This window comes from Meleagris gallopavo, chromosome 4, assembly GCF_905368555.1.
Source record: "Meleagris gallopavo chromosome 4, MGAL_WU_HG_1.1, whole genome shotgun sequence".
NCBI lineage: Eukaryota > Metazoa > Chordata > Aves > Galliformes > Phasianidae > Meleagris > Meleagris gallopavo.
In genome coordinates, this window is record NC_139407.1 from 67375402 (window position 1) to 67401466 (window position 26065).

At 38.1% G+C, this 26065-nt stretch overlaps 1 protein-coding gene across 2 annotated transcripts in view; it reads right to left on the minus strand.

Annotated features, from left to right (window-relative positions):
* The window catches only part of CTNNA2 (catenin alpha 2), a 452478-nt gene that overhangs the window by 385109 nt on the left and 41304 nt on the right, over positions 1-26065 (minus strand). For both annotated transcript variants that reach the window (XM_085223727.1, XM_085223728.1), the window contains exon 2: positions 4762-4868. In XM_085223727.1, the coding sequence (XP_085079853.1) occupies positions 4762-4863 (102 nt within the window). In that variant the 5' untranslated portion in view covers positions 4864-4868. The remainder of the gene's footprint in view (positions 1-4761; positions 4869-26065) is intronic.

Here is a 26065-nt window from a genome sequence, read left to right on the forward strand (position 1 = left end):
TTTGCACAAGACTGTTCTCGATATTTTTCCAAAAGAAAAGAATTGTGTTAATTTATATTATCTCTGGCATTAAATTCCTAGTTGCATTTAATTATTATGCAAACCCCTAGATACCAAAAACTAACCTATGAGACACTATGGACAATCTCCACAAGCAATCTTTTCAAGCTATGCATAAAATATGAGGTAAATATACTTAAGCCCTTCACAAAAATGTATTTCTTCTTTCTTACAAAAGCCACCCACAGTCTGACAAATCAGACTGTCATTCATTTTGTTTACTAGCTTGAAACTGAGACTAAGAGGCACTAGCAGTTAAGGATATATATTGCATATTTCATTTTAACTAAAAATAATCCAAAGAACTAAAGTTATAAGCAGTTATAAACTCAGAGAACAAAACTACCTACAGAGGGTCTCGGATAGACTGGATAGATGGGCCAAGACTAACTGTATGATTTTCAACAGGGCCAAGTGTCAGATCCAGCATTTTGGTCACAATCTCCCCAAGCCTATAGGGTTGCCTGGGGTTGAGTGCCTGACCAAGGGACCTTGGTGTACTGACGGACAGTCAGCTAAGTATGAGCCAGCAGTGTGCCCTGGTGGCCAAGAAGGCCAATGGCATCCTGGCTTGGATCAGGAATGGAGTGGTGAGCAGGTCTAGGGAAGTCATCCTGCCCTGTACTCAGCATTGGTGAGGCTTCACCTCGAGTATTGTGTTCAGTTTTGGGCACCTCAGTATAGGAAGGACAGTGAGGTGCTGGAGCAGGTCCAAAAAAGGGCAACAAGGCTTGTGAAGGGCTTGGAGAATATGCCCTACGAGGAGAGACTGAAGGAACTGTGGCATTTCAGTCTGGGGAAAAGGAGGCTGAGGGTAGACCTTATTGCTCTCTTCCGATATCTGAAAGGTGCTTACAGCAAGAGCAGGGTTGGTCTCTTCTCACTGGTGACAGGACGAGGGGAAATGGTTTTAAGTTGCACCAGGCTAAGCTTAGGTTGGGTATTAGGAAACACTTCTTTAAAGAAAGGGTTGTTAAGCACTGGAATAGGATCCCCAGGGAGGTGGTTGAGTCACCATCCCTGGATATGTTTAAAAACTGTTTGGATGTGGTTTTCGGGGACATGATTTTGCAGAGGGATAGAGTTAGAGTTAGGGTAGTATGGTTAGGTTGTGGTTGGACTTGATGATCTTTAACGTCTTTTCCAACCTGAGCAATTCTATGATTCTATTTGTAACTATTTGTGAAATCGAAGCCAGAGAACAGAAGCACATCTCAGTTATTAACTTCAACAAAGTTGAGAATGGAAATTCTAATTATTCTTCTGAATCTTTAAAAAAAAAAAAAAAAATAGATCTCACTAACACTAATGTGGAAAAAAGACACGTGGCAGGGTACATCTGTTAGACAATGACTGTGTAAATGGGTGCTCCAGCAAGTTCCACTACTGTTAGACCTGTGACAGCCAGAGAAAGTTTTAATTACTTTGCTAGTTCAGGGCTGCCTGGAATAATTGTAATTCTGTCATTTCTAATGTGTTCTCATGATCAGTTAATGGATTTTTTTTTTTTATTTTAATTTTTTTTGCCTCCAGCTCAGACAACCTTTCTTTCTTATAATTTCTTCTAAATCAATTCATAGGTTATACATATTTTCTCATCTGGAACACTAATGGACTTGTCTAGAATTCAAGTTTTAATGCACCATTGTCCTCACTTGCTGCCGCGTTCTTTCTCAAATCCAGATCATATTTCTGCATTACTACCTAGGAATTTCAGTAGAAATCACTGAATCTTCCACCATCAGCAAATCTGTCACACACTTATTGGCCTATATATATATACATACTGAGTTTAGTGCCTTAATCCTTCTCCATATACACACCTTAAAGAGAACAAAAAGGATTGATGAGCATTTTTGAAGCCTAAAGACAGACCAGTGCCTCACAGTCTGTTTTTTCAAGCACTCTCCAAAATCATACAGTTTGTTACCCAAAAGGTTCTTCTAAAATACTCAAGTCTGATGCCAAAATAAAACATGGATTTATCTTGATGGTGCTAAAAACAAAATTAAAAAACTCAAAACAAATTTTGGCTATACAAAAATCATATGTTGTTTACTTTAAATTCCTGATCAAAGTCAGATCAGAGTGTTCAGAACACGTGCTGTGGGCAGGGCTGCCAACCAACAGAACAGAATCTACACATGACAGAATCATAGAATGGTCTGGGTTGAAAAGGACCACAATGATCATCCAGTTTCAACCCCCTGCTATGTGCAGGGTCAGCAACCAGCAGACCAGGCTGCCCAGAGCCACATCCAGCCTGGCCTTGAATGCTTCCAGGAATGGGGCATCCACAGCCTCCTTGGGCAACCTGTTCCAGTGCTTCACCACCCTCTGAGTCAAAAACCTTCCTCCTAATATCTAACCTAAACCTCCCCTGTCTCAGTTTAAAACCATTCCCCCTTGTCCTATCACTATCCATCCTCATTGCACTTATGAGTTCTAGTGGAACAGGTGAAATGTTTTATTTATTTGGTAAAATAAGCTTTCAAAGTTCTCTTTGGGAAGAACTTTCAAATTTTTTAAGGAGACTGAAGTGATTGCACCTAGTGTGTACGTGCAGTTCTTGTGGAGCTAGTCACAGCATAAGCAGACTGCAGTTCAAGCCCAAAGATAAAGGAGATACTATTCTTACTTGACCAGACTGTTTATATAGTTTTAAGAAGGAAAAAATTCTTTCAAGCTGGGATGGTTGTCAATTTGTCTGAGAAAAACAAAGTGAAACTGAATAACTTAAGCTAAAAATGCAACAGATAAACACATTCTGAAGATAGCACATTTCTTCTCACTTGAAACTTTCAAGATTGTGTTTATACGGCTCACAAAACATGCTTTTGTCAAACATATTTTACTGAATTCAAACTAGAGGAAAATAGGTAAAACTGTTGTTTCTCTAGAACAAGAAATAAAACACGTTCAAGAAGTATGAACATATGAAAAAGAACTATCTAGAAAACTGAAATAAAGAAATTAGAATGGAAATATACAGAAACTTTGAATAAAGCAATAGGCAGACATTACTCTTGTACATTTAGATTGCATATTATTTCCTCTAGCCTTACTGACACACTGCTGAAATAGAAAATAAATATAAAAGTAAAAATATAACTGTAAGGACCTTGGAAATCTTAGTTGAAGAAATCCACATCAACTTCTAATTTCTGTATTTACATTTGTTGAGGAACACTATCAAATTAAAATCTAGCTAAACCCATCAACCGAAGAAAATTCATAAACTGCAAAATTACAGTGAAACTTTTGCTGTTGCATTTTCTCTTCTGTAATTTACTTTTTTCAGCAATAGACCATGGTGGCACAGCAGCCTCACTTCCCATGCCAGCAGGCGAACCAGACTAACAGAGAGCTCACAACCTAGTTTTTAGTTCATGTTACAATGACTTCTAGATTTTAGCTCATCCTCCATTTCAACAGCAAAAATGCTAAGGTTTATAATGAAAGTTGATGATCACTTCATCAACAGATAGACATACACATCCTTTCATTTTCTCACTTTTGAGTCCATAAAGTTGTATGTAGTATTAGATACACATCCAGAATAATTTGTAGACAAATTTTTTTTCAGAAGAATAGGATTAACAACTTTGGAAAGCGAGTATCTTTAAGGAGTATACATTGATATCATTTCTAGAGAAGTAGTAGAGATTTATATTTAATATCTGTTTTATTCTAAAAATGAAACCATCATGAAGTCTAGTCTCATGCTCAAAACAAGGTCTAAAATTTCTATGCAGCAGACCAATCCCCAGGATCCACAACACCTATGAGAAAACTGTTAGTAACAGGTGGTTGGACAGATGGCATTGGTGGAATTCTTCATTTTTATCATAGCTAGCATTATTAGGAGAAAAATGATTTGTGTTCTTCAAATAATGGGGCAACCCATCTTACTAGGATAGTTACATAACCAGCTACCTATTATGAACTGCAGTACAGAAAAATAAGTGCACCAGACAACAATCTCAGCAGATTGCCCTAATGATGACTGAAGTTTGATATCTATTGCCATATTTCTCCAGACCACATTATCTCTGCCTCTGTCCATGCATTCACATGGCCCAGGTGTTGAAATAACCTGCCCAGGAAGATGATGAAGTCACTGCACCTGGAGGTGTTCAAAAACCACTGAGATGTAGCACTGAGGTACATGGTTAGTAGGCAAAAATTGGTGGTAGGTGGATGGTTGGACTAGATATCTCTGAGATCTTTTCCAACCTTAATGATTTTTCATCATATTACAGAATCACAGAATGGCCAGGGTTGGAAGGGATCTCAAGGTCATATCATTTTAGTCCATGTGAAAAAAAAAAAAAGTTTAATTTGGTTGTTTGGTTTTGTTTTCAATGTGAGTTTGTGTACCACTGCAACTCAACAAACCAAGGGCACGTGCTCCAGTCATATACCTAGCTTTAAATTGGCTGATTCATAAATTTCTTATCTGCTGTTGAAAGTCAAGCATAACTAAACAGTTGTTGCTATTGTATTAACACTCATATTTTCACACTACAAATTATTTAGAACTAGAACTTCTGAACACATTTAAACAGAGCTTTCCTCTAGGGATCACAAACAAAAAACTACTTAAGAATTTATTATCTATAATTATTAAGATAATTATATATAATGAGTAAGTACAGCATCATGGTAGTGGATAAAACAAAAGAAATACAAGACACTTACCTGGGTAACAAGTGGCTCCAGTAGCCTCTCTACTGTGAGAGTCCTGATTTCCAAACTTTTGGGGTCCCATTTCAAAATGATAGGTGACGTTGCAGAAGTCATACTCCCTAGAACAGACAAAACAGCATGAAAGCCATGAATATTCATAGTGTAATGTCAAAATACTGAATATAATTTTAGGGAGTAGCACACTTGCTGTTCCTACGTACATATATTTCTTTGTAATCTTGCTCATCTTGTTCCTCTACACCTGAAATCTCCAAGGTGCACCATTGCCACATCCATTGAGTGTTTAAACACTTCAATTCAGAAAATCCTTCTCTACGATACCCTTAAAGACAGATATGTTACCAAGCATGGATTTGGAAGCAGGGACCTTCAAGGTGTATGTGAGAAGAGACCATAGTCTCTTCTCACTCTCTCGTGCTGAACAAGGCTACTTCCAGCCAACTTCACAGCAAAATCAGTTTGAGAAACAGATCTGTGAATCCCAAACTTAGAGAAGGAGGGGAAGTTCCCTTGAAAGCTCCTGAATTTTTGCAATAGACCACAATGAAGCAGAAGCAGTCCATGAAAGACAACACCAGAGCAGGTGGGATTTTCTGAAGGGACTGCAGCCTGGGCAGAGCCCACACTAGAGCTCTCTCTTAACAGAAACTGTGGTCCGTGGACAGGAGCAGGCACACCTTCCCCAAGGACTGTGGCTCATCACCAGGCAAGGTCAAGTCACCACACAAGGAATACATTCTGCCTTTCAAATGAAAGTACCCTGCAGTAGCTAGGATTTCTCAATTTTAAAGCAAGAACAGTAGTACTCATTCAAAAAACAAACAAACAAAAAGATTTTCTAGACCATCCTCAGTTGTTTACCATTTCAGGTTTTCAGGAAATTTTTAAGACAATTATCATCATTTTTAAAAATTCAGACAAAAATCCATCTATCAGGTTGCAAGATGCATGTGAATCAGCCTCAAAGAACTGGAAATCTGCATGGGAAGCAATAGAATTATAAGGTGACAAGTGACGTCACTTGTCAGCTAGTTTATCCACTAAAAAACACTGAAAAATCTGATCAAATAAATGCTAATTCCAATTTAATTATTTCCTTCATTATAATCAGGAATAATTATAAGAACAATAAAACAACTAGAAGTCCCATTTAACTGGAAGACTATAAGAAATGTAGTAGGGAAGTAATATTATTTTACGCATTGCCTAAGTAAGATTCAAATCAGGTCCTCTTTACATAAAATCCAAAATGGTAGAAGTTGTTAAAAAAAAAATTTAGCTGATAAATTACTTACACTATTACAAAACAAAGAACTTAAGCGAACAACAATCAAGAGTGCAGAAATTGCTCTTTCAATAGCAATCTACTTTACAAAGTTGATTTCAGTATAGAACACATTCTGCACTTATCTATATCATCTAGTACTTACAAAATACATTCCACTGCCTTACTGAAAAGGATTTCAGACAAATTACTACCAATTAAAATCAACAGACTGGTAAGTTTATATAAAATTAATTCACAGTCTGAAAGATTTTCACTGCATTACTAGCAGACAACTTTGTAGTTCTTGCACAAAAAGAGAGGGATATCAGAACTCACTGATCAATGTACTTATAAATCACACGTTTTTACAGGCCTCAGTCTGCTCTCATTTACAAATATTTAGTAGCAGAATTACCTGATAATATCTAGCGTCAACTAAAATGAGTATTATTCAGCTTCCACTCTTGCGCAAAAAAATAACCATAAGGCTTCACAGCACTGAAAATACCTGCATTTATCGTTACATTGAAGTATGAAATGGTTTCTAGTTGCTGTAAACATAGTGTGAGAGCAATTCTCATTTTTTTCATCAGATAACATTTCATTATCTTTCAGAACCTATAAGTCTCTCTAGAAAGATGGTTACTATTCCAGCTGGACCCTGCATTCACAACGTAAGTCTTAGGCAGACTGTGATTCCAGTCAATAATTTATGAGTTCTGATACTTATAAACCTGTGAAATAGAGTTTCTTTCTTTTTAATAAGTACACTTTTCCTCATTAACTATTAACAGATACAGAAACATTCACTTCTCACAAAGCAAAAACTAATTAAAAGCTGTAACATAAACCAAAGTCTACAAAAGAAATGAGTTTCAGCAGATGGCAATCATACAGGTAACACAGCATGTAAAGTAGTAGACAACTTATTGTTTCAATAAGAATAGTGCCTCAGTTTCAACCTTCATTAAGAAATGAGAAAAATATCCTTCAAATTTCAATGTGAAAGGATGAGCAATTCAACTACAAAAGATAAACATACATGATAAAGCCTCATTAAGAGCTTATAAAAGTTTTTCATTTGCAGCAAAATTTACTCCAACAACACAAAAAATAAAACAATTAGTGCATTCTTCCTCAACATTCCTCCAGCTGCTGTCATAATAAAAGTTTCAAATAACAAAAGAAGGTAAAGAAGTTACCTGCACAACTACAAGTATGCGAAGAGTTGGTTTTTCCTTGATATTGACTAATTCTTCCTTGCCATTTCTACAACAACCCTCCGGTATTGACTGAACAGGTGAATAAGGATTGCTTAGCTGGAGAAAGGAAAGGATGCTGACAATGCTTTATTCCTGCTTTGACCAAATATTCCTGATACTGTTCCCTTCCAGTGCTTCGCTAAAAACAACCTTCTCATAGTTTGAGCCAGGCTCGTGGTTGCGCAGTACGCATTAAGGAGACATCCTGTGTGACTGGAGGACAACGACATCTCATAACATTTTTCATACTAACATAAAGGTCTGTTATCACAGACAAAAAAATGGAATAAGGCAAAGAGATTCCCTTTCCTATTACTGTCTAGATTGAAATTAGACCCATTATTTCCTTTGGTACCTTATTTTATTTTTTACTCCTCTCTAGAGTTTCCAATTAATTCTTTTTTTTTTTTTTTAATATTATAATTCATTTTTCATCTAAATTCCAGCCTCTGTTACTCAGAAATATGCACTGATCATTCTTTGGAGTAAATCCCATTGAATTAAACTTCCATGGCTGTGTAGTTAAGAAGTCATTCTTAATAGAAAGTTTCATTCAAAATTATTCTCTGTTGTTTGCATATTATCTACTGGAAGGTTGTGGTTACTAAGCAAAAAATTCAAAATTTGACATTATTAAATAAGGAAAGTCTGTTAATAGCACTTTAGACATCGGAATTCTAAAGTGACTTTCCATAGATGACTGACAGTACTAATCCAGAAAATAACTCCGTATTAATAATATATTGTAGGGATGTTATTGTCTAATTGTACTCCTCTCCCAGCATACGTGCTACATTACGTCCACCTCGTTTTCAGGTTTTCCTCAATGCAGCAGTACAGAATTTTCTGTTCCTTACGCAGTCCAACAAGGTGAATAAAACTGCATTAGGAAGTCTGTACTCAAAGTATCATCGATAAAAAAAATAATGGTTTATTTTAATCACTGATCCACTGGAGTGGATTACACTATAGCCAAATTCTAACTACGCCAGTGGAATTCTGTAGTAAAATAGCAGCCCCTAAAAATCTAACCCCACAATCACCCCTTAGCATCAACATGTTATAAACAGAAATGTTTTTACCATTTGGAACCTTCCACAAAAGCACAGCATTTTGCTTGCAAAATTGCTTGTTTGTGCACCATACTATAACATATTGTTTCCTGCACAATGGACTCCTTTCCCTTGTGACTTACGTATGTAAATACCCTACGAAGTGGACAAAAATTGCTTATAAGTGACAGAGCATCTCATTTCTGTGCTGCGACTTAATGTCATATTTAAGATATTTTGAGAGTAAAATGAATTCTACATATTTATTTTTTTTTTTTAGAAAAGTATTGCCAGCACAGAGTAGGCTGTCAGTCCAGTTCACATCTGCAATGCTGGATGTTGCAGAGATGAAAGAAAAAGATAAATGCCTCATGTTGTACTAAAGAAATACTTTACTATTTCTTTATATAATTCTACTGGATTCCTAGCAAATCTATAGGATTAATCTGGTGGCAAGACTAGATTAGGTAGACTGTTAGCACAGATCTGTACTTATAATATTACTATAGCAAGGCAAAAAAATGGCTTTCATAGTAGAGAAGGATGTCCAGAGATGGCCCTGTGCACTGCAGAGGAGTTGGGCAAGATGACCTTTAAAGGTCTCTCCCAGTTCAAACAATTCTGTGATTCGAAAATAAAGATAAAAAAAATTGCAAAAAATTTGCAAAAATGCAAAATAATAGTTAATCCTTTTTTCCAAAGATTAAATTTATAATAGTTTATAATAGAGATTTACGTGGACTATTAAAAAGAATGTATTCTTCACAAATCGTTCCCTCACATCAAGTCAACGAACCCAAACACGCTTTCATTCATGCTTTAAACCAATGCAATCTTCAAGGCTGAGAGGCCAGCTCAGCTCTTTCTGCGTACACTTAATTTTTTGTTATACCAGTGCAATAAACTCCATCAGAACATAACCTGGTTGAAATATAACTAACCCTACAAACGTAAAATGAGTTTTCAGCTCCCTGCTTCACTTCAGAGCCACAAGAAGGACAGCACCAGCAGAAGGAAACGCTCTGAACACAGCAGAGATGATGGGGAGGACTGAATTGCATCCGCCTCGGCAGCATGGACACAAATTGCTTGAAGGTGCCTGCAAAACTGAATGATAAACATTCTGTGCTTTCTTGGATTGTGTCCTTATGTTTAGAACTGTGTCAAAACAAAAACTTTTCAACAGAGAGATGCTTATGCTAAGAGTATGGAATTCCTTACGGCAGGATACACAGTTGATAGCAACAGATACAGAAAAATTCTGTCTAAATTCACAGAAGTATTTTTGTGCTTCACTGAGAGTTAGAAACCTAAATACTTGACTGGTTATATCCCTTAACGTGTGCATGCAGTTGAACTGCTTGCCATCGGTGATATGCAAGCAGGCTCTGAATTACCAAGCACGATTACAGAGTACATAAGAGCACAAACCAGCTCAGATCCTAGCACTGTGTACAGTCTGGGGATCTCCACCTCTGAGCTCATCTGTCTGACACAGGACTGTGGTGATGTATATATAGCTGAGATTTTTCTATTATCATGCATCTACTGGCAGCATTCAGTACTGCACAGACTCTGGTATCTGGTCTGAATGATGAAGTGCTATTGCAAGAAATCTGATATTTAAGGAGTCTGGCTTCCAACACTGTCCACCATTCATTTGCCCATTTTCTGTCTCAGGTAATACAAGAACAGAAATTGAGACATTCTCAACTCATTACCCCTTTTTCTACCTCAATTAATACAAGTAAAGACAGAAAGACGTAGAGAAGATACAGCATGCATAGCAATTGCAAGGAAAGGAAATCAAGGGAAAGTACTGACAGTCCAGAGATTAACAACGAGGAGTAAAAGAACAACTTTCTGCAGACAAAACCACATCTCATTAGTCAGCGACAGCCAGTACAGCTTCCAGCAGAGCTGGCTGAATGATAAAAGTTGACATGGGCAGTTCCTGTCACCTTGCTTAAAAAAGGGAAGAGAAAAAAAAGATAGGGAAAAAAAAAAAAAAATGGATCAAGATGGTTTGGAGGAGTATCTGTCTCTACATGTTTAGATAACAAGTTTGAGACATACTTGCTTGTTTTGTTTCATAAATGTGATTCTTCTCTCTTCTTTCCTAAAACTTAGACAGGAAAAACAAACCAAAATAAACCTTTTGGCCCCAGTCCCAACTACACGGAATTTTTAACTTGAGCTTTTCTAAGCTTTCAACTTCCTTTTGGATTCACAATCCTCTCCCCTTCAGCTCACCCTCCACCTCCACAGTGGGTTGAGATTCCCATCTGCCCTCAACAAAGTTCATACATGGAAGCGATCCACTAAGGAAACCTGAAATTCTACCCAGTAAACCATTGATTAAGGAGGAAAAAGACCTTGACAAGGGGAAGATAACCTTGGTAACAACGTCAGTGAGATGGTGACCACAGAGTCCCCTGACATAGAAACAGAAAAGTTATAATAAGGCAACATCTGAGTCATTCACATTTCTCAGGCATGTTAAGCGGCTCCTTCTAGGAGACAACTGCCTACACCAGGACCTGATTGAGTTGAGAAGGAAAACTACCCTTAGAACTTAAAGAAACTGTGGAAAAACTCATACAGAAAGTGTAAACTGCAGTGTAAGGGTCAGGATAAACAGGAAGATCCCTCCCACATCCACCCACAGGACTTACATCCCTTTCTGCTTTAAGTAGAAGTGACAGCGTTTCACAACTCCTCACAAAGCATAGCTCACGCAACATTCAAATTGTTTTGAATGTTACAACTATGCATGGCTTAGAAAAATAACTCTAGTTTAAAGGCTTACTAATCTGTGGCTCCGTGTTGACTATCAGGCAATCCTAACGTGAGAGCCCAACCTAAGAGGCAGTGGGTGCGTATCCCATTGAGTCCAGCAAACCTTTGAGCGGCAACTGGGTGGTACCAGGCCCATTTCAGAAAGAAAGCAGGACAAACAGTAAGAAGAATCTGAGGACAATTTGTGGACAGTGGGACCATTACTTCAGCCCTCTGCTGGAGTTCTGTATACTGAAGGTCCTCACGTTAGAGGATGCTCGACATAATTTCCAGTTCTTAAATAAGAATCTAATGGCTGTCTGGCTGTGAGGAAAAAGCGATTTGGAGAAAGCTACCAATAATAAAATGAAAAAAAAAGGGGTGGGGGATTGCTTTCTATTTTGTTCGCACAAAACGTTAAGACTACAATTGCTTGATATGAAAATTAGTTTACTCTAATATGGTAGCATTCATCCTCAGTGCTTGAAAACTGATTTAAACAGCCAAGCATAAATCCTTATGTTGGAATATTTTTTTTTGTATTACGCACAAGAACATGTTTTTGTCCACTGCATAACTTTTAAAGTAAAGGTAGCTTCCTAACGTGCTAGGTGAAACAGAATTGGTAAAAAATCTCTATCAAAAGTGAGTCGGAGCCCCAGCAAAAGACTGTCAAGTCACAACTGTACAAATAAAGAGTTTCCCACAAGTCCCTCTGTATTCATACAAGCCCTCAGTGCCTCCTAATAAAGTCTTCTCACAGACTGTTGGAAGTGATCAAAGCCTCTGAGATCAATGCTGCTGAGATGCTGGTTTACACGGGGCCACATTGCAAGATCAGAAAAAAAAAAAAAAGATTTTACATCAGGTCTTCAGTGCAAGTTCTGTGCTATGCATTCTCACTTCATCACATTTCCCCAAAAAAATGACATCAGATATGTAACTACAGTGAAATAATGCCTTTAAGTTATTCATATAGGTGTAGATATGACCAATTTACACAAACAGACGTTAGTTTTCTGTTAATAACTTTTAAAAATATTTCTTTTGAGTTTTGTTCCTACCAGAAACAGACATTAAATTAAACCCAACTCTTGCAAAAATAGAAAAAAATTAAATTTTATTCACTAAATCTACTTCCATTTTGTTATTTTTACTCAATGTGTAAGACTAGCATGGGTAATACCAATTTATATTGTACAATAGCATAGAAATATCAAGTATCTTTGTTTTAAACTATTGCACATTTGCTCTCCTTGAACACAGAATCACTCTCAATAATTAAAACAATTCTTTAAAGAATAAGAACTCTTGAACATGGCTCCTACCACGAATTTGCAAACTTCTGCATGTAGGGGTCATCCTTTCACTAAAAGTATCCCATTTGCAATTCCTCAAACTTGGAAACTACAGTTAACATTAATTCTGTCTTTCCCTGTCTTCATTGCTCTGAGAGAGAACCATCTATTCCACAAGATCAACCACTGCTACTTGCAAATTGAATAATTTACATGTTTTTCCTTATCTATAGCAAATGCTTTAGGGTGTGGTTTTGGTAGCTTTTTTTTTTTTTTTTTTGCTTTTTAGTTTGTTTATCTTTTTAAGGTGACAATTTCCCTGCTAGTTTGACTACAGAAGTGATGTTGTCATTATAACCTCTATACATCCTTTTTCTCAATTAAGCTTTAAAAGCTTTTTGCTTTTGTCACTCCAGTAGTAAAGCTGTTTTCTTGCATTGAACAGGATCTATTAGTTACCTGACTACAGACAGAACCACCCCAAAGCTTGCCCAATTCCACTGTGACACAGTGGATGACATCAGTCTCCCCTTGCCCTTGTAAAGTCTACAAGCTCCAATACCAGAGAGGTGGAGGTGTTTCATTTTAGGACTCCATAATCAAAGCATTAAACAGGTTTGCTCTCAAACAAAGCCCAGTGGGAGCACAGTTGACATTTCCCTCTGCAAGAATTTATAGCCATTAATAACCCTTCTGAATGCTCCCACCAGCTTCTACTAGCAGATACCAGCAACAAGAGAATATGTGTATTTATCAAACTTTCATCTGCTGCCTGGAAGATTCTGAGAGAAATCACCTAACCTTGTTGTTGTTAAATCTGCTTTTTCCTTTCAACGTGTTAGGCTTCATTAAGTTGTTCCTCTCCCTAGCGAGTCCAAAGTATGTCTCACTGAAGCCATACGTATCATTCCATCATTATTTACCATGACTTCATTCAGACCAAAAACAACAAAGAAAAATCCCATAATGGTGAAAATTAGAAGTTTTAAGACTAAGAACTGAATTGTTTAATGCTGCATGATCTCTGATTACTAGAACTTGACATTATTCTTACACTGATGGGTATTTCAATTTAATCACATTTTATAGATAACAGCCATGCTGATATTCAGAAGCTTTTATCTTTTGTTTTGTGTTCACAGAATTTGTTGTAGTTTCACTAGTTAATCCTGAAATACTATGCAAGGTGCATAAGAATCACATCAACTTCAGTATATTTTTAAATGAATTAATTTAATTAAACGATAATAAAGGTTTGTTTCTTTTTGGAACACAGAACCATAGAATGGTCTAGGTTGAAAAGGACTACTATGATCATCCAGTTCCAACCCCCCTGCTATGTGCAGGGTCAGCAACCAGCAGACCAGGCTGCCCAGAGCCACATCCAGCCTGGCCTTGAATGCCTCCGGGATGGGGCATCCACAGCCTCCTTGGGCAACCTGTTCCAGTGCGTCACCACCCTCTGAGTGAAAAGTTTCCTCCTAAGTTTCTCTTTATTCAAAAGGAAATAAGTAGCAGATATGAGTTGTGATTGTCTACATTCATCTAAAAGATGACATCCAAAGCCACAACAGCATAAACAACATGATTAGTGACATTAAAAAAGAGTCACTATTTCTCCTAAAACCTATACATAATTTTGAAAGATTAAAAAAAAAAATCTAATGTGAAGAGATCAGAACTCCAAACATCTGCTGCCTCTCTAATCTCTTTTATTGTTTGTCTAGTTTTGATTTTATCTTTATTTTTTTCTCAAAATGGGGAGCACTGAAGACATTCTGGAATGAGTAGGATAAAACCCTGGGACTTTGTTTAAAATTAGAAAGCAGAATGACCTTAGTAAGGCCAACAATCCAACATGAAACTCACAAAATAGAATCACAAATAAGGGGAAGAGGATGCTCTTCATAATGTTAACCAAGAATTAACACAAGGGTTACAAAATTACCATAGCTATCATAGATCTATTTTTAATTACAAGTACTTTAGATGGGATGTTTATTTATTTATTTTCCAAAAAGCGTTTTTAACAGACTTCTCATATCAGGCTGAAATTAAATAAATTCTGTATAGAAACAAACAGCTTTGAAAAATATTGCCAAATAGCAAAACTACTTACAAGAAGCAATTTATAAGGACTTGAGATGGATTTTCTATCACTGCTTATTTCAAATTCAGAACTTCACTGCCTCAAAGGTAAGGATTAGTGTAAACAGGACTTAATTCATTAAAAGATATGATGCATGTTATGCAGGCGATTACATTAATCACATCTCTTCCTTCCAGCATTCCATTCAGTGAATGCATTGCACCTTCAGAACCTTGCTATTTCACCTTAAATGCATCACAAGACAGGGAAAAAAAAAAAAAAAAAAAAAAAAAAAACATAAAAGCAAAGGACAAAGTCTGGCTTCCTTTCACAAAATCCTGTGTAACCATTCATACTTTGATAGCCACCTGATGGGACCCAACAAATCACCAGAGAAGCAGATTCACATGCTCCAGAAATGACAAAGTTCATTTTTTTGTTGAAGTGAATTCCAAGACTGCTGGAATCTAGCAGTGAACACTGTGTACAAATCTACCACACTACTTACCACTGAGAGGGGCATAGATTGAAGAATTCCAGCTAATTATAAGTGTTCCTGATCAGATCAGGCAGGCCACTGACACCTAGAGATTTATGTCCACGATAACTTAATTTGTATGGCCAGACACCCACAGGCACAGACTGGTACAATTCACTCACTACTTCATTAAGGCTATCCATAAAATACAGAAAATGACCTAATGTGAAGAATTAATACATTGAGGTTGGCTCGTTTTAAGCAATGTTCTCCAGCTTTAGTTATAGACAAAAGATGGAAAGACAACAATCAAGTCATAAAATGACTTAGATCGGAATGGACCTCAACGAACACTGAGCAATATGTTGATATTTCGACTACAGTTGATATTTCAACTACACATACAGAATAGTAGCATAAAAACTTACTAGCATTGTAGGCAATTTTCTAATTACATCACTATTTTAAAATTTCTTCCTCGATAAGCTATAATGAGAAGATGAAAAGGAGATGGACTTGAAGATCGTTATCAGTCCCTTCCAATTCAGGATATTCCATGATTCTAAGTGTCATCATCACTTCTATTCACTGCAGAGGGACGGAAAGCATCCAGTATTACCACTTGTCCTTGAGCACGGTATATTCATTCTTAAAGCCAAGTACTTTTTGGCTTTGTATACTGCACTCAAATATCTAGTAAATAGGTGATTGCCTGCTAATCCTCAGCTGTGTGCTCAAGATTTTCCACAGCATCCTATCACTTGTTCTGCTTCCATGTACTAAGCATTGTGGGCTTGTCCCTTGTGGCTATGTTGTGATTATCCTTAGTTGTTTCTTACTGCCTGTTTACATCCTACTTTTTAAATTCCCTATTTGCTTTAACATAACTCCACTGTGCAATACTATTTTTTTTTCCAGTAATTCTTATCACTGCAGTTCCAGCTTTCTAATATCTGAGAGCAGACTACACGTGGCTGCTTCTAGTCTACACAGCCTACACTCTAGCTTGCATTACAAGACCTAATTTATTATCAGTCGGTAAATTGCTGCTTTCTGTGCAGAATTCATAGCTTAACATTTTTCTCTGCTTCATCTTATGAAGAGAGAAATCAAGCAATGAGAGCCTACTATTTCTATGACTACCCTGCTCATACATTTCAAGACTTATTCATTCCTTTTTTTTTCCATTAAGGTGCAACTGCTTCATCCTCGTTGCATTAACTCCGAGTCCAAGCGAGTGTAAACTGGAACACCTGCAGAACGAACAGCCCTTCAAAAATGCTCTTTCTTAAAAGCCTCAAAGTCTTTCCTCAAACTTCTGTTATAACCAACAAATGAAACATGGAGAGGAAACAGAGGCAAACCAAACTTACAATTTTCTCAGCTTCTTCAGTTTGTTCTTATGCACAGAGACATTATTTACTCTGGCTAAAACCTCTACAGTGATTGTCCTGGAAACCTTTAGAAAAAGATTATTTCTTTTTAAACTAGCTGCTGAAGTCTGTGACATTACAACAAGTGAACATAGAACAGTTCCAATAAACCAGTGACAATGCTAGACTGTCTAAAGCAATTGATAACAGAGAGAATTTCTCAGACCCATCACTGTAACTGTAATTAGGCTCTACATCAACCGTTACTTTGAGGTGGATTCACTTACAGCTTTTCTTTCAAGTAAGCAAGCCATAAATACTACAAGGTTTTTGTCATGGTTGTGGCTGGAGTAGAATTAACTTTATTTGTAAAGATGTGTGTGATGTCATGTTTTGGATTTTTGATGAAATCAGTGTTTCTGATAGTACAGCAATGTTTTAGTTGTTACTCAGCAGTCCTGCTTCCCATCAGGGGCTGATGGGAAGAAGCAAATGAATTCCTTTTTGCGAATTCCTTCAATATGTGGTTTTTGCTTTAGCTGGTAAACCATCTTTATCTCAAACCATCCATTCTTACACTTCTTTAGTTCTCCAATTCTATCCCACCTTGCACTCCCATTTCAATTGGGTGAAGCGAGCGAACAGCTGCAAAATGCTGAGCTGTCTGCTGAGCTTAAAGCACAGCATGTCTGAATTAGTAAAACTAGTGTTATTAGAACATAGTTTAGACATTACAGTAAAGAAAATTTAGACAGAAGGAACCAAAATGAAAAGCATTTATGAACATGTTTTCCCTCTCCATTGTGCCCTTCCAGGGCAAGTCCTTCCTTTTGTCTCACTTTCAGATCTAGTACTTTGTGAAGGCTTGTTGGGTAGCAGCGCTTTTTATCATGTCTTTAATCACCAGAAAAATGTATTTCCAACACTTTAAAACATGTCAATTTGGGTGTCTATTCCTTACTTTTCAGATGCTTCCGTATTTCTAGTAATGCCACCAGGTTCAGATGTGGTTTGTATCTCACATAGAACTCCATATCCTAATTCAAACAGACGAGTCTTACAGTTGGTTTTCTTTTCATGTCTTTTCCCTGTCCTTTTATACTTCTGAGAAACAAAGGTACTGACAATAACCAATCTCAAGAGTGGGTACAACTGTAAAAGTACAAAATGCCAACCTGCCCAATCCAATCATTTAGTCATTTCTTTTTTTTTTCCCCTTCCTTCCTATCAAGCATGAACAATAAAACAGAAATTACACTGAAGTTCTTAAAATGATAATGAAAAAAATGGATGAAATTTAACTTAGATTACAGTAAAATGATTGGCACTAGGAAAAAAAAGAGCAGTTTTCTGATTATACACATAATGATGGATTACATAGTGTTCCTGCATATTAGTAATAAGTGTGTGAACTATAGCTGTATGTAAATGTCAGCTTAGCATAGAATAACAACAAAAATACAGTGAGGAATTATTCTGAATGGGAAAGAAAATACAAACAAAACAACATTATGCCACTATAAATCTGCATTATCATCATTTGGTCACTACTTTTCTAAAAAGAGTATTGCAGAACAGAGAAACAAACAATGGCAACAAAGACAGTCAAAGACTTTGAGGAACACCTAAATGGACTAAGAATCTTCAGGGTACAGAAAGGAAGACTGAGGGGGAATACAGTAGAACAATAAGACCTTAAGTATTGTGAAAAAAGTGAAACAATCTTTGCACATCTTTCTCAACAAGAAACAAAGAATTAAAATAAACTTGCATTTTCAGTAACCACCAAAGATTTTGGAACTCTGTCAGAGGGTACTACAGATGCCTCAAGTTACACATCAGGTTAAAAAAAAAAAAAAAAAATACTTGATACATTCCTGAAAGGGAAAAATATAACAAAAAAAATAAACAAGCAACAAAAAGCCCACTAATCTGCAGCCCCTGAAGCCTGGAGATCAGCCTGAAAAAGCATCACTGAGTGCTTGCTCTACACTTTTGCTCAATTACTTCAACTCGTGTTTTAATGGAGCCTATCACTATTCACACCCTGGCCTACTGCTTGCCCTGGTGTAAAGAGAAACACAGATCACTTGAAGACAGTCTCTTGGAGAAAAAGAAAGCCTCAAGGTAATAAAAGAATGAAACATCTTCTCAGAGTGAAATTACAGAATCATAAAGGTAGAGAAAGACCATTAAGATCATCAAGTCCAACGATCAATCCATCACTGCCATGTCCCATAAACCACATCCCTAAATAAATCTACATCTTTTCCTCTTCCCATGTGATAAGATAACAAGGATGCACGGTGCCAAGCAGTGACAGCAGGAAAAACTTTGCCCTGCCATGGCAAATCAGGAATCCAGCAATCCAGAAGATGGGCAGGGTAAACACAGAGGCGACAGGGCTATTTTGCTTTTCAAGCATCAGTAGCATCATTTACTGGAAGAGACAGACCAAGGAGTTGTTCAGCTTAGTATACAGGCATTCAAGAAAATAACCTCATATCATATATATATGGTGATATATATATAATGCTCCTGGAAGCGAAGAACCAGTAGTAAGAACAACAGGTCTAGTGAGTAACTCAAGTGTTGAACTGCTGGTGGCAGCCCCATCTTTGGTTCCTTGAAGTCTGTACCATTTCCAATGCATCCCTGCTATCCTGGACTTTAGGAGAGCCGACTTTGATCTCTTCCAGGACCTACTTGGAGCTATCCCATGGGTTTGGGTGTTAGAAGGTAAGGGGGCCTCTGAGAGCTGGTCAGCATTTAAACAGCTCTTCTTCCAAGCTCAGGATCGGTGCGTCCCTGTGAGCAAGAAATCGGGTAAAGGTGGCAGGAGACCTTTGTGGATGAGCAAGGAGCTCATGCGCAAGCTCAAAGGAAAGAAGAAGGTCCATGAAATGTGGAAAAAGGGTCTGACCACTTGGGAAGAATATAGGAATGTAGTCAGGGCCTGCAGGGATGCAACGAGGAAGGCTAAAGCCCGTCTGGAATTGAATCTGGCTAAAGTGATAAAGGATAATAAAGAAGGCTTCTTCAAGTATGTTAACAGCAAAAGGAAAACTAGAGAGAATGTGGGCCCCTTACTAAGTGAGGGGGGGTTCTGGTAATGGGGGATGCTGAGAAGGCAGAGATACTGAATGCCTTCTTTGCTTCCGTCTTCAGTGAAAAGGCTCTCCCGCAGGAATCCCACACCCTGGAGGTTAGGGAGAGGGTCTGGGGAATGGGAGACTTCCCTTTAGTCAGGAAAGAGCACGTGCGTGAGCGCCTAGGCAGTACTAAGGTCCACAAGTCCAGGGACCTGATGGGGTGCATCCACGTGTGCTGAGGGAGCTGGCAGAGGTCATTGCCGAACCGCTCTCCATCATTTTTGAGAGGTCTTGGATAACAGGGGAGGTCCCTGAAGACTGGAGGATAGCCAACGTCACTCCGGTCTTCAAAAAGGGCAAGAAGGAAGATCCGGGTAATTATAGGCCTGTCAGCCTCACCTCCGTCCCTGGAAAAGTGATGGAACAGCTTGTGCTGGATACCATCTCCAGACAACTGGGAGAAAAGGAGGTTATCAGGAATAGTCAGCATGGGTTCACCAAGGGGAGGTCGTGCTCGACTAACTTGGTGGCCTTCTATGATGCTGTCACATGCTGGGTGGATGGGGGAAGAGCGGTAGATGTAGTCTACCTTGATTTTAGAAAGGCGTTTGATACTGTCTCCCACGACATCCTTATAACAAAGCTGAGGAAGTGTGGGATAGACGAGTGGACAGTGAGGTGGGTTGAGAACTGGCTGACTGGCAGAGCGCAGAGGGTCGTCGTTGGTGGTGCAGAGTCTGGCTGGAGACCTGTGACCAGTGGTGTCCCCCAGGGGTCTGTGCTGGGTCCGGTCTTGTTCAACATCTTCATCAATGACCTTGATGAGGGGACAGTGGCCACCCTCAGCAAGTTTGCTGATGATACGAAGTTGGGAGGATTGGCTGACACGCCTGAAGGCTGTGCTGCCATTCAGCGAGACCTGGACAGGCTGGAGAGCTGGGCAGTAAGAAACCGGATGAGGTTCAACAAAAGCAAGCGTAGGGTCTTACACCTAGGGAGGAATAATTGCATGCACCAATACAGGCTGGGGGATGAGCTGCTGGAGAGGAGGGACCTGGGCGTCCTGGTGGACGACAGGTTGGCCATGAGCCAGCAGTGTGCCCTCGTGGCCAAAAAGGCCAATGGCATTCTGGGGTGCATTAAGAAGAGCGTGTCCAGCAGGTCGAGGGAGGTGATCCTCCCCCTCTACTCTGCCCTGGTAAGGCCTCATCTGGAATACTGTGTCCAGTTCTGGGCTCCCCAGTACAAAAAAGACAGGGATCTCTTGGAAAGAGTCCAGCGGAGGGCCACAAAGATGGTGAAGGGCCTGGAGCATCTCCCCTATGAAGAAAGGCTAAGTGAACTGGGTCTGTTTAGCCTTGAGAAAAGAAGACTGAGAGGGGACCTGATCCAGGTTTATAAATATCTGAGGTGTGGCGGCCATAGCAGTGAGGCCAGTCTCTTTTCAGTGGTACGTGGAGACAGGACGAGGGGAAACGGACATAAGCTGCAGCACAGGAAGTTTCGCACGAATGTGCGTAAGAACTTCTTCACGGTGAGGGTGACGGAGCACTGGAACAGGCTGCCCAGGGAGGTTGTGGAGTCTCCTTCTCTGGAGATATTCAAGTCTCGCCTGGACGCCTACCTGTGCGACCTGGTGTAGGGAACCTGCTTTGGCAGGGGGGTTGGTCTCGATGATCTCTAGAGGTCCCTTCCAACCCCTACAATTCTGTGATTCTGTGATTCATCCCGCATCACTAGAAGTAAGACAGTTTCACATAATCATAGAACCACTAAGAATGGAAAAAGACTTCCAAGATTATCCAGCCCAATCGCCCACCTATCACCAAATTTTTCACCAATCAAGTCCCTCAGTACAACATCTAAATATTTCTCGAACCTCCAGATTCTAATGTCCAACCTGAATCTCCCCTGGAGCAACTTGAGGCCATTCCCTCCAGTCCTATTCCTAGTCACACGGAAGAAGAGAACGACCTTCATCTCATCAGAACCTCCTTTCAGGTAGCTGTAAAGAGGGATAAAGTCACCCCAGAGCCTCCTCAAACAAGGATCGAGGTAAAAGAGACTGAAGACAGACCAGAGACAAGGTATATGTGATCCCATGTGACCCATTCCTTACTCAAGACAAGGACTCTGTCTTGTCACAAAGACAAGCACTTTTTTCTTTGTCTTGTCCATGAAGGTAATGCATGTGCCATTCTCTCCCCTACGCCACATCTCAACAACAAAATATGCAATCCCTTGTTAGTTCATCTCAGGTTTATCAGCTCCTTTTAGTTTGACAGGTATATGTCGGATCCAAATAATCACACTGCTTTATTTTCTGCACTTCTTCCCTTCTTTAGTTCCAGCTCTTAAAGGATCTTCAATAGTTCACAAAGTTATACAGTTGCTTTGTAGAATGTAAGTCCTCTATAACATTTTTAATCCACAGCAATCTTGTACAACTACTGGTAGGAAAACAAAACAGCTAATGAGAAAATTCCAAAGAAAGCAAATCTGTTTCAAGAAAATGTATTTTATTTAACAACATTCCTACTAGCAATTAAAAACATTTAATGTAAACAGGCAAACTTCTTAACCAAATAATATTAAGAAAATATTTTTAGAGACAACTTTTCTGTGTCATGAATAGAAAAGTGCACTGTTAGAATACCTCAAAATAATGTGATCTGACAAAAAAAAAAAATAGAAGATTTAGTAAAAATAATCCACTCCATAACTGGATGACTCTTAAAATTATCTTTCATTTGACACAGAATCATAGAATAGAATCCTTAGAGCTCAAAGGGACCTCTGAAGGCCATCAAGTCCAACTCCCATCCAATGAATGGGGAATGTACTGTAATGTTGATGTAGAAGACATTACTTTTCTCCAAATACAAAACTACTACAAGTTTCATATTCCTAATTTGATCCCTTTGTTTATTTATTAACTGCAAAAGCATGTGATTTTTTCCTAAAATTTAATGCTCAGCAACTCCCAACACATAAAATACAATATATTCAAGAGATATGAGTAAACTACAACCATTCTAATTTTCCTAGCATGAAAAACCCTTTATAAAATCCTCTCAGCAGGAGGAAAAGAAAATTATGAAGTCATATCTTGAAATCCTATCAAGTTATCAGCTTTCTTCCATTCAGTTATATTGTTTACATGTTAACTTACAATTTCTTTTTTATTAGAAACTTATCCATGCATTGCACAACCTAATTCCAAATTTGCTGTGAAAAAGGCTGATGTGTAAATGCCAGAAGGATTATTAAAGAAAAAAAAAGAAATTCCATCCTCTGCTTTTTATTTACTTTATCTCGAGACAGCATATCACATTAAAACTTTCCAAGAGCTGTAATGCCAGAAATTTACTGACCTTAACCTACTTCATATATATCAGTTCACTGAAACACTTATTCAGCTTCCCCTATAATTTCATCATGATTTTGCAATATTAATCCTTCCGTAGTTTTTAATTTCCTTGTTGCATAAGAGGTGGATATAAATTTGGGAGCACTGCCAGGCAGCTGGCACCATGTACAGGAACTTTTCATGTAGGTATGCAAAGTAAATGGAAACTATCAACTAAATCTGAATCTCAGCTATGTAAATTTTGCATCAATCAATCAAAACAAAGAGCACATTTAATCAAACCTATAAATGAATCTGATCTATAAACATACACAGAAGTCAAACCATGATGTTACACGGAGTATTACCGAACTATACAAAACACTAATCCCAAAAACCTACCATTCAAACCTACTGTTTGAAATCTAGAACTACATGCATAAATTTAAAGTAGTATTTGTTAAAAATTAGAATACTGGAAGTTAAGTATATTGGTCAGAACCTTTTGCCTGGGCTATCAAAGAAATGTGTATACAATTTTAAAGCAAGTTAAGATTTCAGCCTCTTTTCCCCCCATTAATAAAAGTTATAATTACGAGACATAAAGATCACATTTTTATTTGTATTGCCACTGAAATATCACTTTCAGAATGTAAGTTCAAAAAAATCAAGTAATACTGATGCAATAAATATCTCAACTTATCAGACATCTTTATTGAGTAGGCTGACATAATTTATGATGTGGATGAGCATTTCTCCTCAGTTTTACTCATCTCAAGACATAAGGTGCATTGCTTCAGAGAATATGATGACCTGAAGGGGACAAACCTTCAGCATTTACCTTTTCTTTTATACAGTGTCATCTTTTGTAATTCCTATACAATTCTTTTCAGAATGGGAGATTTAAATTTATCTCTTTCATTAGCATTTTTGATGCTACATCTTTCACTTTGAAACACAGTACTTTCTACTTGTGGCTGACAAGATAGCATGAAATCAGCAAGATTATTTTGTTGAATTAATTTTGATCCTGTCATCAGTAGGACAAATGCCTAAAGGGAAAAAATGACTATTTGTCCTATGTTCTTGGTACAATCCCTGTCCTAATCATCACTCATGTGTCTCACTTTCATTAACACTTATCTATTCATCATCCATAGTGCCAGTCACTCAATTCCTTAAGATAACCCATTCCATTTTTACCAGAAAGTAACAGAGGAATGAAGCAGTTCAGCCTACCCTGGCTGGAAATACTCTACCCTACAAGAACCCTACCAGTTTCACTAAAATAAACTTGATATAGACCTGCTGCTTTTAGAATGAGCTTTGTTGACCTTGCTTCTGAAACCTTTTACACTGTTCCGTTTGAATCACAAAAATTACCCTTTATCACTTCAGATCCCTCAGATCCCTATGGCTAAGATTTTTCCTTATCATATCCTTATCTCATCCTTTATCAACTGCCAGAGTACAAATGCATCTCACAAAGCACGCCATCTCAAAGGACCAGCACATAATTTTATACTGCTACTGTAAACTACAATTTAAAATTACAACCAAAAGCGAATGGAAGTCTATAGTTAGATACTAAATATTTAATTTGCCTTCTTGTGAGATAATATGAATACACTTCTATGACTGAAAGTCTGCTGCTCTTTTAGTAATTATCTCCTCTTCATTCTGTATTCTTACTGCCCTCTGCCCTCCTAAATATAAGACGCATACAGAAAAAAAATAGATTCAATTTAGAATTAATTCAGAATCTCAAGCTTTTCTTTCTAAGAAAAGGAAAATGGACGTACAGCTCTTCTGGAAATTAAAAAGATCAATTTCTCAAGTTGCTCTTAATTTCCATGTTTACCACAGAAGATAGTATACAGATAAACTTTAATAAGAGTTCAAAAAAAAAAATGTGTGTGCAAAAATAACCTTCTAATGTAAAAGACAACTAAGGAAACAAAAATGTCAAATTATTAAATAGGAAAGAGAACTAATTTTATTTACCAAGCATTTATACACAACTCCACAAATACCAATTACTGAAGTGTTTGCAGATCCATAAATAGATAAATAAATTCATGGAAATTGCATATAACAGCTTTAAAATTTTAAACCCCTTCACATCAGAAATTCCACATGATTGCTAGTCAAAAAAAAAAAAAAAGATAAATTCAGTTCTAATACAGTGATGTTGTTCAGCCAGTTCCATGTCTTACCTGCCTCTCTCACAATTTACTCCCAGCTTTTCACTGTCTGCTGGGTTTCCAGGCAGAGCTGGCAGCACCAGACTCTATTACTAAACCCATCTCTTCAGGGATTGGACTGATTCGGACTTCCCAAGCCACATAATTCAAGCTGCAATAAGATTTGTCACACAGGATGCTTTTGTGTAGTACACAGACAGCTTAACATAGCACATTGCTGATCCAACAGAACGCTGTAGCATCTAACTACACAGAAGCCTGAATCCAACAAATCTGAATCATGGTGGTTGTTTACAAGCCTATTACGAGTTTGTCATGCATTTGCCTATAAGCTTCCATTTCCTACTAGGTGCCGTTAGACATGAAGGTTGGTAACACACAAATTCCAATTAGTGGCAGTGTTAGACCATCAGTTCATAAAAAAATTACCTTTAAATCTAATATTTGCATGTTTCCTGGTCCATCTACCCTCCTCCAGATGATGACAGTACATATGATAGACACAAAACCACAGAATTGTAGAGGGCACCAAGTCCAAACTCCCTGCTAAAGCATGCTCCTTACAGCAGGCCACACAGGAGGTAACCAGGCAGGTCTTGAATACCTCCAGAGAAGACGACTCCACAACTTCTGTAGGCAGCCTGTTCCAGTGTTCCATCACTCTGACAGTGAAGTTCTTCCTTGCATTACTGTTGAACTTCCTTAGTTCCAGTTTCTACCCATTGCCCCGTGTTCTACTGTAACTGAAAAGAGTCTTCTATTGACTCAACTCCCATACTGTAGGTATTTATAAACAGTAGTGAAATCCCCTCTGAGCCTTGTCTTCTCCAAACTGAAGAATCCCAGGTCTCTAAACCTTTTCTTGTATGGTTGATGCTCCAGACCCTTAATCATCCTCCACTGGACTCTTTCTAGAGATCCTTGTCTTTTTTGAACTAGGAGCCCAGAACCAGATAAGGTACTGCAGTCATGGCCTGACCCACAGCAAAGTAGAGGAGGACTACTCCTCCTCTAGGGTATCACCAGCCTTCTTGGCCACAAGGACACACTGCT